At 47.4% G+C, this 14,210-nt stretch overlaps 1 protein-coding gene across 1 annotated transcript in view; it reads left to right on the top strand.

Annotated features, from left to right (window-relative positions):
- The window catches only part of Tshz3 (teashirt zinc finger homeobox 3), a 75,339-nt gene extending 62,586 nt beyond the window's left edge, over positions 1 to 12,753 (top strand). Inside the window, exon 2 of the mRNA XM_038339821.1 lies at positions 8,297 to 12,753. Within this exon, the coding sequence (XP_038195749.1) occupies positions 8,297 to 11,505 (3,209 nt within the window). The 3' untranslated portion in view covers positions 11,506 to 12,753. The remainder of the gene's footprint in view (positions 1 to 8,296) is intronic.
- Positions 12,754 to 14,210: the final 1,457 nt, after the last annotated feature.

The following is a 14,210-nucleotide window of genomic DNA, read 5'->3' as shown; positions in this document are numbered from 1 at the left end:
CATGGAGGCTTTGGCATTGACTTTAAGTTTGATCTGTGTTCCATAACAGACTTGTGATGGGTACGAGTCCCAGAGAGCCCAATAGCTGTCCAATTTGAGGCACGACCCTGGTATCTCCCTGTCTCCAGTGTGATCACAGGAGAGGAGAGGATCGGTTTGTGGAGGTCACTGTGGCCTCCTATACCCTCTTTAGATATCAGCATGCCTTCTTTGCTCAGGATGGCAGAGGGAAATCTCTGAGGATTCCTTTCCACCTCCCCAGGACTGTGGATTGAACCTTGGCTCTCCACACGTGCTAGGGCAATGTTTACTATCTAGCTACATCCCCAACCCTCTTAGTCCTTTTCACTCTGAGAGAGGATCTCATTAAATTCCCTCAAGCTGGCCTTGAACCCATTCTGTGGTCCAAGCAGGACTTACCCTTGGAATCCCTCTGCCTCAACCTCTGGAATCCCTCGAGAGTCGTGCTGCCACACCTGGCTTCTGCTTCGCTGTTGCTGTGTGCATCAGTCTGCCGAGTGGTCAACCCTTAGCTGGTTACACCTTTAAGAAGGAAAACTGGGAACTCAGAGGAGATGGACAAAAAGATCCCCAACCTTGGAATTGTCCCTTGGCACCCCCTTGGGGCCTCATTTCCATAGCCACCTTGGTGGCTACCCTCATAGCCACCTCTGTCTGCACCGGAATTCCAGACTCCTGGCCCATCACCATTTTATAGACTTTGCACTAAGGTGACCTCAAACTTGCATCCTGTCTCATCTCCATCCTGTCTTATTTCTTCCTTCCCTGACCATCCCAGGCCCTCTCTCCCGTCTTTCCTTCTCCACCTCATCTTCTCTTTGCTCCCTCCCCTTCACTCCCTCCTTAGCTTCTCAAAGCCCTTGACCTTGAGTCTCACCATTGCATCCTCATCATCAGCCCTGGGCAATGATGTGGGTCGGATGCAATCTAAACTCACCAAGTAGCACGTTCTCCAGTCTTCTTTCTACTGAGCAGCCCCTTACGGTCGGTAAAGCGCTGTATCCAGGTCCTAGAGTTCCAACTTCACAACCTTAACTTCAGCCCTAAATATGCTCACAAGTGCAGGGCAACTTGTAATCATTCCTAGGAACACGGTGCAGCCATTTCCTTTCTTACCAACCGTACCCACTCTCCCTGCCCACCTGTCTACCCACAGCCTCTGTGACCTGAGTTCTCAGACCCACGTTGTTGCCTCTTCACCTTGGGGTAAGCTCACTAACAGTGTGATGAAGTCACTTTGACTTACCCAGAAAGAAATTCTAGGCTTCCTCAGCTTGCTGCTTATATTTATGTTTATATTTATATGAGGTGCATTAATTTCCTTTTACTCAGAGGTAGAGTTTAGCCAAGGATGATAAATATTGTTGAGTGGATTCCTGCTGCCCTTCTTAAGGCTATGGTGGGCCTGCTCTTTACCCTTGAACACATCCTCCAGTCCCACAGGCCTCCTGGAGGGGAAGGCGTGGGGTCCTTGGAAGTATTATACTCTGCATTCCAGCATATACTCACTCCCATACCCTTTTGGGGTTGGGCTTTTCCATGGGGTTGGGCTTTTCTATGTCCAGACCTAGGGGTCAGAAATAGCTGGTGTAAGTCTTTGAAAATCAGGCTTAAAAGCAACAACAAAGCAACAAAAGCCCTGGGCATTCCTTCATCCCTTCCCACAACCAGAGTCAAGGAATGTGAGACCCTCCTGTCCAGCCCACATAGTAGACTGGGATCATTGTTTGCTTTGTGGCTTGCCTTTCCAGGAGTGTTGGGCAGCTGGATTTTAAAAGATGCTCACAGATGTAAGCCTCTTTCTCAGGAATGTTCTTTTACCTGTGTCTCATTTGGTTCCGCTTGGCTGGGTTCTGCTACTGTTGAACCCACCATCTAACCCAGCACTCGGGTGCCTTGTGTCTTTCTACACTGTGGTTTTGCCTGTGGAACAGAGCAAGTGGGAGTTAGATATAGGTCAGGAAGCTGGCGTGGCAACTTGACTACCCTCATGAAGAGAGACTATCCACCAAGTGACTTGGGAAAACGTGAAATACAGGTGCTCCACTCCGAGTCTACCATTCACTTGGAAGTCTCTGTCCACGCCTAAGTTTTCCTTTGCTTCTTATGCAGCCGTAGGTGCTTGGAATGGAAGCCCCTTTGCCCTTACAGTCCAGCTGCATCTGCTGTTGGAGCTGGCAGCAAAGTTCAGTCTTCCTTATGATGCAGAAAGGCATGATATTGCATCCGTGTTAGTCACATTCAGAGAGCAGATCCAGAAAAAACTTAGCATCACACCCTAGACCATCTGGGACTGACTCGAATCAGAACCCACCTTAGCAAGTTAGCTATTTGGAGAGAGAGGGACTGCAAGAAATCAAGTGTAATATTCCTCTGTGCCTCCTGTGGGGGCAGGTTGAATGGTTACTGTGGACCTGGGCCATGGTATCGCAAATGATTTAAAGGTGTCCACCATAGATTTATAATTTGACATTGACCCTTATGGATTCACATACTGGCATTTGATCCTTTGTGTGACAATGTAACAAGTAGGACCACCAAGGGGCTGGCTTAAAGGAAGGTTCTTAAATTTGCCTCACATAAAATTAGTGTGGTTCTTGTGCTATCTTGGATTAGGGCCGTGAGGCGTTCTCTGCTGTCCTGTTCTGAGATGTGGCCGTTCCCTCGACGTAGATGTCTGCTATTTGTCATGGAACCCTTGCAAAGCCCCCAGTGGGTAGTTTGGGTCCAAGACTTTCAAACCTATGGGCTGAGTACATCCCTTCCTTTATCACATTAGCTCACATTGGACATTTTGTTAAATAACAGAAAACTGACTAGCACACTGGACACAGGACCATGTAGCAGCCATTCGGGATGGGGAGGCTGGGGTTTCTAGGTATGGTCCTGACCATGTGGAGCTGACATCTAGTTAGCACCTGGCTATAGACCAACAATGTCAGTTTGAACTACAGGGACCAAAGCTGCCTGTTTTCTCCCCACTCTTCTCAGAAATGGGCTTCCATCTTCAGAGGCATCAGTGAGCAGCAGGAGGTTAGGAATGAGAGATCCTGCCACATCCTAGAGGCCCAGAAGAGCTTGAAAAGAAACAAGGACAGAGTAGAGGGAGGATCTCGGGGACACTTTGAGGAATTTGGGCTTTTGTCTGAGGCCAGCGAGGAGTCTTGAGTAGGTACCCCAGGTGAGTGATGTGAGCAGTCAGCTGTTTTGTAACAGCCCAGTGTCTTCTCTTTGTACTAGACTGAAGGGTGTGGAGTGGGGAAGGAGGCATGTTGGTGTCTGCACCAGGCTGGGATGGAAGGTGGCAGAGGCATAGCCAGTCCTGTTACCAAGGCTGTAATACCACTCTGGGCAACTGACAGTAACCTTGGGCTAACCTCTTCCTAGATGAGACAGTGAGTGTGTAATCTTCCCTACTGTGAGGAGGCTATCCCCAGACAGTCGTGCAAGAATTCAGATATAGATGTGCATGAAGTTGGATAGAATAGGAGAGTCAAATAAGTATACAAGAGAATGGTAGGACATTCTCAGGCTGTCTTTCCTGTCGGGTGCTGGGACAGCATCAGCATCTGAAAAGCTACTAATCCAGAGAGACAGGGATTAAAAGCCACCAGTGTCCCCTTCTGACTTACTCTATCCAGGATATTAACTGTTGCAAGGTCAAGAAACAATTCTGTGCAACCACAGACTTTGCATGTTTGATTCCATCCAAAGAGGAAAACACTCAGGCATGGCATAGTGGTACAAGCCTGCAATCCCAACACCAGGAAGGCTGAGGATTCTGAGTTGGAGGCAGCTTGGGCTACATAGCAAGAATCTAGCTATAAAAAGGAGGGAATGGGGAGGAAAGGACCGGAGAGATGGCTTAGCCATTAGAAACACTGACTGTACTTCCAGAGGACCTAGATTCAACTCTCAGCTCATAAGCAACCATAACTCTAGTTCCAGTGGATCCAGTGCTCTCTTTTGGCCTTAACAGGCACAAGGCATACATGTGATTGATAGACATAGACGCAAGCAAAAAAAATTAATAAAAACAATTATTTTTAAAAGGAAGTAGAGTAATTTTCTTCCCTGCATATGCAAGGCCCTGGGTTTGATGATTCCCAACACAAAGGAAAATATTAACTAAAGTGTAAGATTTGATTTTCTTTTTGATTGTGTATGTGTGTGTGTGTGTGTGTGTGTGTGTGTGTGCACATACATGTGTGCGTGCATGTGGGCATACTCACACACAAGAATGCAGATGCCCACAGAAGACAGTGCCTAGATCCTCTGGAGCTGGAGTTGCAGGTGGTTCTGAGTTGCCTGCAGTGGGAACCCGGAATTGAACTCAGTCAGGATCCCCTCAAGAACGGTACTCACCCTTGACCACTGCCATCTCTCCAGCCCCCAGATAGTACTTATGAAGACTACTTGGTTATGAACCAGAAAGGACAGATTGATGCTTCAATTCTTAACCCTTTGCTTACAAAAGTCTTAACACTGGAAATGGAGAAAGAAGAGGACCTTATAGATCCTTGTATTGGTGCCCTCTGTTATACATGGGAAACTAAGGCCCAGAGGGGGAAAGGCTATTTCTCTTGGGACAAGAGCTTCCTTGTTTGTGGAGTGAATGGATGTTCCGGCCCATACATCCCCTCTGTCATTCCTCCGACCTATTTCCACTCTCTTAAGTTTGTTTATTTGTTTGAGACAGGGTCCAAATAGGATGAACTCAGCATGTCGCTGGGCTCTCAAGGTTTTAAACTCAGTGATCAAGAGCCTTTGACATCCTCAGAGGAGTGGTGATTGCACAACACAGCAATGCCTGTTCTTGGGCATCCATTAAAATATGGGGGAAGAATCTATGGTTAGTATCTGCATCTTAGTATCAGGAAGTATTCCCTGCGGATGGGTCTGAACCCATTGGTTTTTTCTTGCTAGATAGTGAGGTTCCTGGCATGAAAGTGTGCCAGGATGCATATAAAGACTCTCAGAAGCCTGGGCAAGGCTGAAGCTAAAGTGTGGGGGAGGCCAGATCTCCCAAGAACCTAGACCTTCCTTTTCCTTAGGGCTTGGTTTTGCTCCCACCAGGGAGTTTTTCTTGCTTTCTTTTCCATACTAATACCCATCTCATTCATGAGACTGATGGCATTCTGAGACTGTTGTCTATCTGAAAGAGCATATTAGAGTGTGCTGGGCACCAGCCCATGGTAAGAGCTGGTCACATCAATGATGCACACAAATAGGGTTTCAAAGGCCTCCCAGGTATTCAATGTGTGGATGCTTCCACCGAGGGCATGGGTGCCAGGCAGATCCTGAAACAAATGCTCATTTTCTCCATACCATCATGCTCCTGTAGGCGCCCCCATGTCCACTGTTAACATCTCCTGGTTCCTCATGTCTTGCAATGACGGCTGTCTGTGGATTTATTCCTCTACCGCTCTTCACTCTGTGCAAGCTCCAGAAGAGAAGCAAATGCCCAGTGTGTGGCGTTGAGGCATAAGATGGTGGCTCTGACGTGCCTCTCCGTGAGACAAGCACTTTATTACTATTTGTTTCTTTTCTGCGTGTTGGGACAGAATTTCCCAGCAGAAGCAATCTGAGGGAGGAAGGGCTTATTTTTATTCGGTGTTTCGGGGGACGACCATTTCATCATGATGGCAAGAGTGGAAAGAGTCTGGGCACCTCTTGCCAGGCAGAAAGCAGAGTGCCAAAGCCAGAAACCAAAACAGATCCTCCCTTCCAAAGCCTGATCCCAGGAACCTACGCTGCTGACAAGGTTACAGTCTCAGGTCATAACTCCCTAAAACTAGCAAAGGACCAAAAACTGTCCCCATCACTGGGACCCCACCTCCCCTGGGGTCCCTGGTTGCAACACAGGCCATGTTTCCTTCTCATCCATAGAGCCCCTCCTTAGTGGTTGGGGCCACAGTGGGTTTCCAGAGCCTGAAACACATCTTGCCGTTTTCAGCTGCCCTCTGCAAGGATTGTAAGAGAGATTGCAGGTCCACTCAATGCCCCAGCCCCCACGGTGCTGGGTGACCAGCCCTCATCAATTTGCTCCAGACTGAGTGGACTCCTGAGAGACAGGAAGTCTTAAGCCAGAATAAGTTCCAGGCAAATTGGAACACTTAGTCACTTGACTCCAGATGACTTCCCTCCAGGTTGGATCTCTGAAGGCATTTGGGAGTCGAGATTTCTAGAATGTTCTGCAAATTGGGCAGAGTTATGAGAGGGATTAAGATTGTTCTTTCCTGTTTCTGTTCTAATTCATGATTTGCATTCTGTACTGTCTGTAGGAAGAGTGTCCCTTGGGCTATGTGATGCTCCCCTGAGCTTCCCCTCAGGTCCTGGCCTCAGACTCCAGGCTCACTGCAGCACCGCACACTGTGGCAGACCACAGCAACACACTTCTGCCCATTTCTGTTTCCTGCTTTCTTTTCGATACAAGATCTCCCTGTGTTTATCCAGCCTGGCCTAAAACTCGTGATCCCCTCTCCCCATATGCTAGTATTACTGACAGGGGTAGACCACCACTCTCGGCTCTTCTGGCCACTTCAGAAAGGTGTCTTATGCTTCACACTCAAGGTTCCTGCATCCTACGGTACCTATAAAGAGAAGAGGCCCTGTCTCAGAGCTGGGGCATGATTCCCATCCAAGGTCGTATTACCACCACTGCGGGAGATGTCACCCTGCGGTTCAGCTTAGAAATGATGGTGGTCAGGACAAATGCAAATTTGGAGGTGATCAAACAGGAAGGTAGGGGTATCTGTGTAGGTTCCAAAGAATCAACTCTATTTCTTTAAATTTTATTTTTCTGATACGAAATTCACCTGGAGCAAATCACTTCAGCTGTTGAATTTCACAATCAAGGCACCCCTCCCTTTTCTAAGAATTCTCTTTTTCTCACCCTGGCAATTGCAGCATATTCCTGTCACTCCCTGCAGTTTGGCCTTTTGAAACCAACTTGTAAAGATCTCATCATGTAGCCCTGGCTGACCTGGAACGCAGTGTGTAGAGCAAGCTAGCCTCAAACCCACTCTGCTGCCTCTGCCTCCCCAGGGCTGGAATTACAAGCGTGTGCCACACACCCTGTATCCATGGGACAAAAAAAATATATCACCCACCCCACCCCATTCCCTTTCTCCTTTGGCTTAAAACGGTTGCTCACACAGGCTGGTTACACCACAGTGTACCTAAAACCACCAAGGTATAGAATCACCCGAGAATAGAAAACTTGTGTTGATGATCCCAGAGCTCTGTGCTACCCGTAGAGGCTAGGGCTTCTTCTAGGACTCCTAGCTGTTGGGCTCGCTGTCCACCTGCTCAGGAATGCCTGCTGGATTTTCATTCCCAGTACAAGGCCTCCAAAAAGACAGAATCCCTGTAGGATACCCATGGTGCCTGTTCTGAGTAAATATTGACAAAGTCGTCTAAAGAGCAAACACTTTGACATTTGTAAGGTCCACCAGCAGGTCTTGTATATATTTATACAGCAGGAGTGAGCTCCGCATACCAATTTCCCTGAACCTGCTCTGATATGATTCCATACGGTGGTGTGTGTTGGGAGGGGCCGTGACTGAGCATTGGGGAACCTGGCCAGTGCTGGGGTGTAGCCACTCACCGTCTTCTCTCCCAGGAACACTTCAGGTTCCGTCCCGGGCAAGAAACTTACCCTGGGCTTCTTTTAGACCTAGGAAGAAGAAAAGGAGAAAACGCCACAATCCTTGGTTTTGATTTATTATAATTGATGAACTTTCTTTTTACTTGGTAAAAATCTTATTGATGTTTCTGTGCTTTATATTTATTAAAGACTGAGCCTTAAAAATTGTAATGAGTAAAAAAAAATGCTTGCTTAATTTAAATTGTAAGTCTGTCTGTTAGGAAATGCGTTAGAGGTAGGAGAAGCATAAGACATATTAATTGACAGACAGGAACTGCTGTCTCTGAGGTTGATACAAGTAATTTATTACTTTAGAAGTGAATGCCACCTCCAGAATGTGCTTCATTAATTTCAAATTTAGTTTTAATTTCAAGCTGTTGCCCCTTGAGAAGAATAAGGTGGCAAATTATGTTTGAAGAGCAGATTTTTTTTTTGCTCCAAAGAAACATCATATTTTAACTATTTAATTTTACAAATAAATGTGCCCATCTCATTTGCCGCATTCCCAAGAGCCGAGAACGTATTCTAGGTATGCTCAACCCTTACTAATCTTTCTTTCTCTCCTTCTCTCCTCTTCCCCTTTGTTCTCACCTTCTGGTGTCTCCTTCTCGCCTGTGATCATGGCAGCCTATGTTTCCGATGAGTTAAAGGCAGCCGCCTTGGTGGAGGATGACATAGAACCTGAGGAGCGAGTGGCCGATGGAGAACCCTCAGCCAAGTACATGTGTCCAGAGAAGGAACTCAGCAAGGCCTGCCCAAGCTACCAGAACTCACCAGCCGCTGAGTTTTCCAGCCACGAAATGGACAGCGAATCTCACATCAGTGAGACCAGTGACCGGATGGCTGACTTTGAAAGTAGTTCCATCAAGAATGAAGAGGAGACCAAGGAAGTCCCCGTGCCCCTGGAGGACACAACCGTGTCGGATAGCCTGGAGCAGATGAAGGCCGTGTACAACAACTTCCTGTCTAATTCCTACTGGTCCAACCTCAACCTGAACCTGCACCAGCCCTCCTCGGAGAACAATGGTGGCAGTAGCAGCAGCAGCAGCAGCAGCAGCAGTAGCTGCGGCAGCGGGAGCTTCGACTGGCACCAGAGTGCCATGGCCAAGACCCTGCAGCAGGTGTCACAGAACCGCATGTTGCCTGAGCCCAGCCTTTTCAGCACTGTGCAGCTGTATCGCCAGAGCAGCAAGCTGTATGGCTCCATCTTCACCGGGGCCAGCAAGTTCCGCTGCAAAGACTGTAGTGCTGCCTATGATACCCTGGTGGAGCTGACGGTGCACATGAACGAGACAGGTCACTATCGCGATGACAACCATGAGACCGACAACAACAACCCCAAGCGCTGGTCCAAGCCTCGCAAGCGGTCCCTGCTGGAAATGGAAGGGAAGGAAGATGCTCAGAAGGTGCTGAAGTGCATGTACTGTGGCCACTCCTTTGAGTCCCTCCAAGACCTGAGCGTCCATATGATCAAAACTAAACACTACCAAAAAGTGCCTCTCAAGGAACCTGTCACACCCGTCACAGCCAAAATCATCCCTGCAGCTCGGAAGAAACCTTCACTGGAGCTGGAGCTGCCTAGCTCCCCCGACTCCACAGGTGGAACCCCCAAAGCTACCCTGTCTGACACCAGTGATGCCCTGCAGAAGAACTCCAATCCTTACATCACGCCAAATAACCGGTACGGCCACCAGAACGGGGCCAGCTATGCATGGCACTTCGAGGCCCGAAAATCTCAGATCCTCAAATGCATGGAGTGTGGCAGCTCCCATGACACCCTCCAGGAGCTCACAGCCCACATGATGGTCACTGGCCACTTTATCAAAGTCACAAACTCAGCCATGAAGAAGGGCAAGCCCATCATGGAGACGCCCGTCACACCCACCATCACCACCTTGCTGGATGAGAAGGTCCAGTCTGTGCCGTTGGCAGCTACCACGTTCACATCTCCCTCCAGCACGCCTGCGAGCGTCTCCCCAAAGCTGACTGTAGAGGTCAAAAAGGAAGTGGACAAGGAGAAAGCCATCATGGATGAGAAACCCAAGGAGAAAGAGAAGAGCGGCGAGGAGGAAGAGAAGTATGACATTTCTTCCAAGTACCACTATCTGACTGAAAATGACTTAGAAGAGAGCCCTAAAGGGGGGCTAGATATCCTTAAGTCCCTCGAAAACACAGTAACGTCTGCCATCAACAAGGCTCAGAATGGCACTCCCAGCTGGGGGGGTTACCCTAGCATCCACGCCGCCTACCAGCTCCCCAACATGATGAAGCTGTCCCTGGGTTCCTCAGGGAAGAGCACACCCCTGAAACCCATATTTGGCAACAGCGAAATCGTGTCTCCTACAAAAACCCAGACCCTGGTCTCTCCACCCAGCAGCCAGACCTCCCCCATGCCCAAGACAAACTTTCATGCCATGGAAGAACTGGTGAAAAAAGTCACCGAGAAAGTTGCCAAAGTCGAGGAGAAAATGAAAGAGCCCGAAGGCAAAATGTCACCGCCGCCCAAGCGGGCAACGCCGTCTCCCTGCAGTAGTGAACAGAGTGAACCTATTAAGATGGAGGCCTCCAGGGATGGTGGCTTCAAAAGCCAGGAGAACAGCCCCAGCCCACCAAGAGATGGGTGCAAGGAGGTGAGCCCTGCTGCGGAGCCGGTGGAGAACGGCAAGGAGCTCGTGAAGCCTCTGAGCGGAGGTCTCAGCGGCAGCACGGCCATCATCACGGACCATCCACCAGAACAGCCTTTTGTGAACCCCCTGAGTGCCCTGCAGTCGGTCATGAATATCCACTTGGGGAAGGCTGCCAAGCCCTCTCTGCCCGCGCTGGACCCCATGAGCATGCTTTTCAAGATGAGCAACAGTCTAGCTGAGAAGGCAGCCGTGGCCACCCCACCACCCCTCCAGGCCAAGAAGGCGGACCATCTGGACCGCTATTTCTACCACGTCAACAATGACCAGCCCATAGACTTGACAAAAGGCAAGAGTGACAAAGGTTGCTCTTTAGGTTCAGGGCTTTTGTCCTCCACGTCCACATCCCCAGCAACGTCCTCATCTACAGTGACAACGGCAAAGACATCTGCCGTCGCATCGTTCATGTCAGACTCGCCACTGCGCGAGAACGCCTTGTCAGATATATCCGATATGTTGAAGAACTTGACAGAGAGCCACGCGTCAAAGTCCTCCACTCCTTCCAGCATCTCTGAGAAGTCTGACATTGATGGGGCCACCCTGGAAGAGGCCGAGGAGTCGACTCCGGCGCAGAAGAGGAAAGGCCGTCAGTCAAACTGGAACCCCCAGCACCTGCTGATCCTGCAGGCCCAGTTTGCAGCCAGCCTGCGGCAGACATCGGAAGGGAAGTACATCATGTCAGACCTGAGCCCCCAAGAGCGCATGCACATCTCGAGGTTCACCGGGCTCTCCATGACCACCATCAGCCACTGGCTGGCCAACGTGAAATACCAACTTCGGAGGACAGGTGGAACAAAGTTCCTCAAAAACTTGGACACTGGTCACCCTGTGTTCTTTTGTAACGACTGTGCGTCACAGATCAGGACTCCTTCCACGTACATCAGCCACCTAGAGTCACATCTGGGCTTCCGGCTACGGGACTTATCGAAATTGTCCACTGAACAGATTAACAATCAAATAGCACAAACCAAGTCACCCTCAGAAAAGTTGGTGACATCCTCCCCGGAGGAAGACCTGGGGACCTCCTATCAGTGCAAGCTTTGCAATCGGACCTTTGCGAGCAAGCATGCCGTTAAACTTCACCTTAGCAAAACTCACGGGAAATCGCCAGAAGACCACCTTCTGTTCGTTTCCGAGCTGGAGAAGCAGTAGCGTTGGCTCCAGGGTGGAAATGACTGGAGGGAAATGCTGAAGGCACCTTAAAGCCCCTCTGTCTTGTTCTTGGCACATGTTCTTATGTTAGCTGCAGAGCATCATTCCGGGCTGGACTGTTTGGTATAACTGTACAGTGTTTAATAGAGAGGTGCATTGAATCAGCTGTTGTTACTGGTAAAAATAACGAAGGTTAAAACGCAGTGCTAAGTGTTTGGAACTTTGTGTAAATGGGATTTAATTGTGAGCATCCCCTCGATGCTTCAAGCTGCATGCATTAACAGACAGTTTAATTAAGCATTTATAACGAAACCAGGCACACTTTTTCCATGAAACTTGGGTGTGCTGGCATTTCTCACCCTTTCATCTTTAGCCCTCTGAGTACTACGAAGCACTTTTGCATTAATTTGGTTAAAAAAAGATAATAATAACACAAAATAATAATAAATAATAATAATGTATGAAACTGTTTTTAAACTCCTTACCAGCTTAGTTATAAGGAATAATAGGAACCTCCATTTATGCAGGTCTGCAGGGGTATAACACGCCTTGAAATTTAAAAGAATATTATTTTCACATTGAAACATAGATGTATATATTGTATAGATTTCAAACTCTTATGGAAAAATGTGACCGGTTAAATGACCCTTTCTTTCTTGCATTTATAACAAGTGTTTTATGTATCTGCTATACTCTGGGCACAAGCCATGCCTCTGTATAGTGTATATTTCCTTATCTTTTTCTTTTTTTAAGGTTTATGTTGTTGTTGTTTTTTTACATGCAAACGTTGTAAATTATACAGAAAATTCCACAGATAGCATTTATAAAATATACAGAAGCATTATCTCAAAGCAAGGTATGATGTTTGTTTTGCTATACGGCACATCTATATTGATAGAGGGTTCATGTTTAAATTATACATATTTATTAGCATTCTATTATCATTTGTTTTGAGGCCAGGAAATCCATCCCTGGCAGACATCATAACTATTTTGCACATGGTTCTTAAAGGTATTTATTAGAAATTAAAGGATGCTCAAAATAAACTCAGTGCTCAAAGGGTTAAGTCTATATGAACAGGAAAAAAAACAATTTAAAAAAAAAAACAAACCAACAACTTGTACTGTATTTCCTGAACAGTGATAAAGCCTTTAAAATGTTTGTACTGTAATCCTTTGCTTAAAAGTCATGAGGTGTTCTGTGGGATAGCCTCCCCCACTTATTCATAAGCCCTCTTGGTTGCTAGTTCATAATGTGGGATGCTTTCTTTCTTCTTCTTCTTCTTCTCTCTCTCTCTCTCTCTCTCTCTCTCTCTCTCTCTCTATCTTTCTCCCTTTCTTTTTTTCTTTCTTCCTTTTTCTTTCCTTTCCTTTTCGTTTTTTTTTTTATTTCAATCGGTAACTTTGCTTTGTTCTTCCTAATTATTCTCCCAAGACCCCACAGTGCAGTTTTATCTTTAGGCTTACGAAAGGTAACCCGTGGTTACCGGCTCTCCAAGCCGTCCTGTTCCTCTCCATTTCTGGCGGTTAATTTGCAGAAGTAACTGACAGCTGACACCATATGAGAACCTATGTATAAAATATTGGCATGTAAGCACCACAGACACCGTGACGCACTCTGTGCCCTGTTTTGTTGTTGACAATGGCACACCACGATGTGACTCTTCATATAACCCTTCTTTTCTACGGCAGCATTAAAATGGTCTTTTTTGCTATAATTTTGTGTTGCGTTCACAATTATGTCTGAGATGTGCTACGACTAACGAGCACATTAAAATGAAATTGTATGCGATCTGTTTATGACTGACTCGGTTGCTGTGTCTGCCAGGTGCTGGCAGTTGGAGGCTGCGCGTAAATCAGGGGAGTTTTAGTGAACTTTGCTGTTTATAAAGAAATCGAGACGGCTTGTGTAGCATTTCCCCCAGGAATAAAAATTGGAAAGAAAGGAGAGATGCAGGTGAGGCTAGAACCCCCTGTGGGCAAGGGGTGTCGTAATGAAATCTCCAGGGTCAGAGCTTCATTCAGGTCACACTGGATAACTCTCCTGGGTGGGTCTGGTCTCTCTTCTGGGTGCCCCAGGAGTGTTCCCAGGCTGAGGGAAAGGTCCCTAAGAGATTCTGCACATGGTGGTTTATTCTTGGTAACTTAAGCTTTTAAAAGAGCAGGAAGCAGAGAGGAGCCAGGCATTCGGACTTTGGGATCACCTGTTCTTTCCAAGTTTAAAGCAGCCAGAGATAACCCGGTGGGGGAGGGGCCGGGGGAGACTGAACCCATCCATGGCAAGGGTAGGAAGGAAGCATTTATATGATAATCACAAGCTTTTATTGGGCCTGGCAAATCACTCCAACAAAACGCTGAGAACATCATGTAAAACTGTAAAATACCTTTATTACTATATTCAAACTAGTCTTGCAGTTAGGCAGAATTGGAGCTCCTAACCTAGAATTATACAAATGAGAAATGTGATACATCCATGTAATACATAAAACACCTCAACTTGAAGGAAAAAAAGATACTCTTTTATTAAAAATTTAAATTAAGCCCTTTCAAAAATGTTCAGCAACACGCCCACGGGTTTTCCCCGCTGCTCTCCACCCCTTTCCGTCAAGACGAGTCCAAATGTGCCGTCTACTCTATTTTCTCTCAGTAACCTCTCTCTCTCTCTCTCTCTCTCTCTCTCTCTCTCTCTCTCTCTCTCTCTCGTTT

The sequence above is a fragment of the Arvicola amphibius genome, chromosome 8 (assembly GCF_903992535.2).
Source record: "Arvicola amphibius chromosome 8, mArvAmp1.2, whole genome shotgun sequence".
NCBI classification, from domain to species: Eukaryota; Metazoa; Chordata; class Mammalia; order Rodentia; family Cricetidae; genus Arvicola; species Arvicola amphibius.
This window is presented reverse-complemented; position numbering and strand designations above follow the sequence as displayed.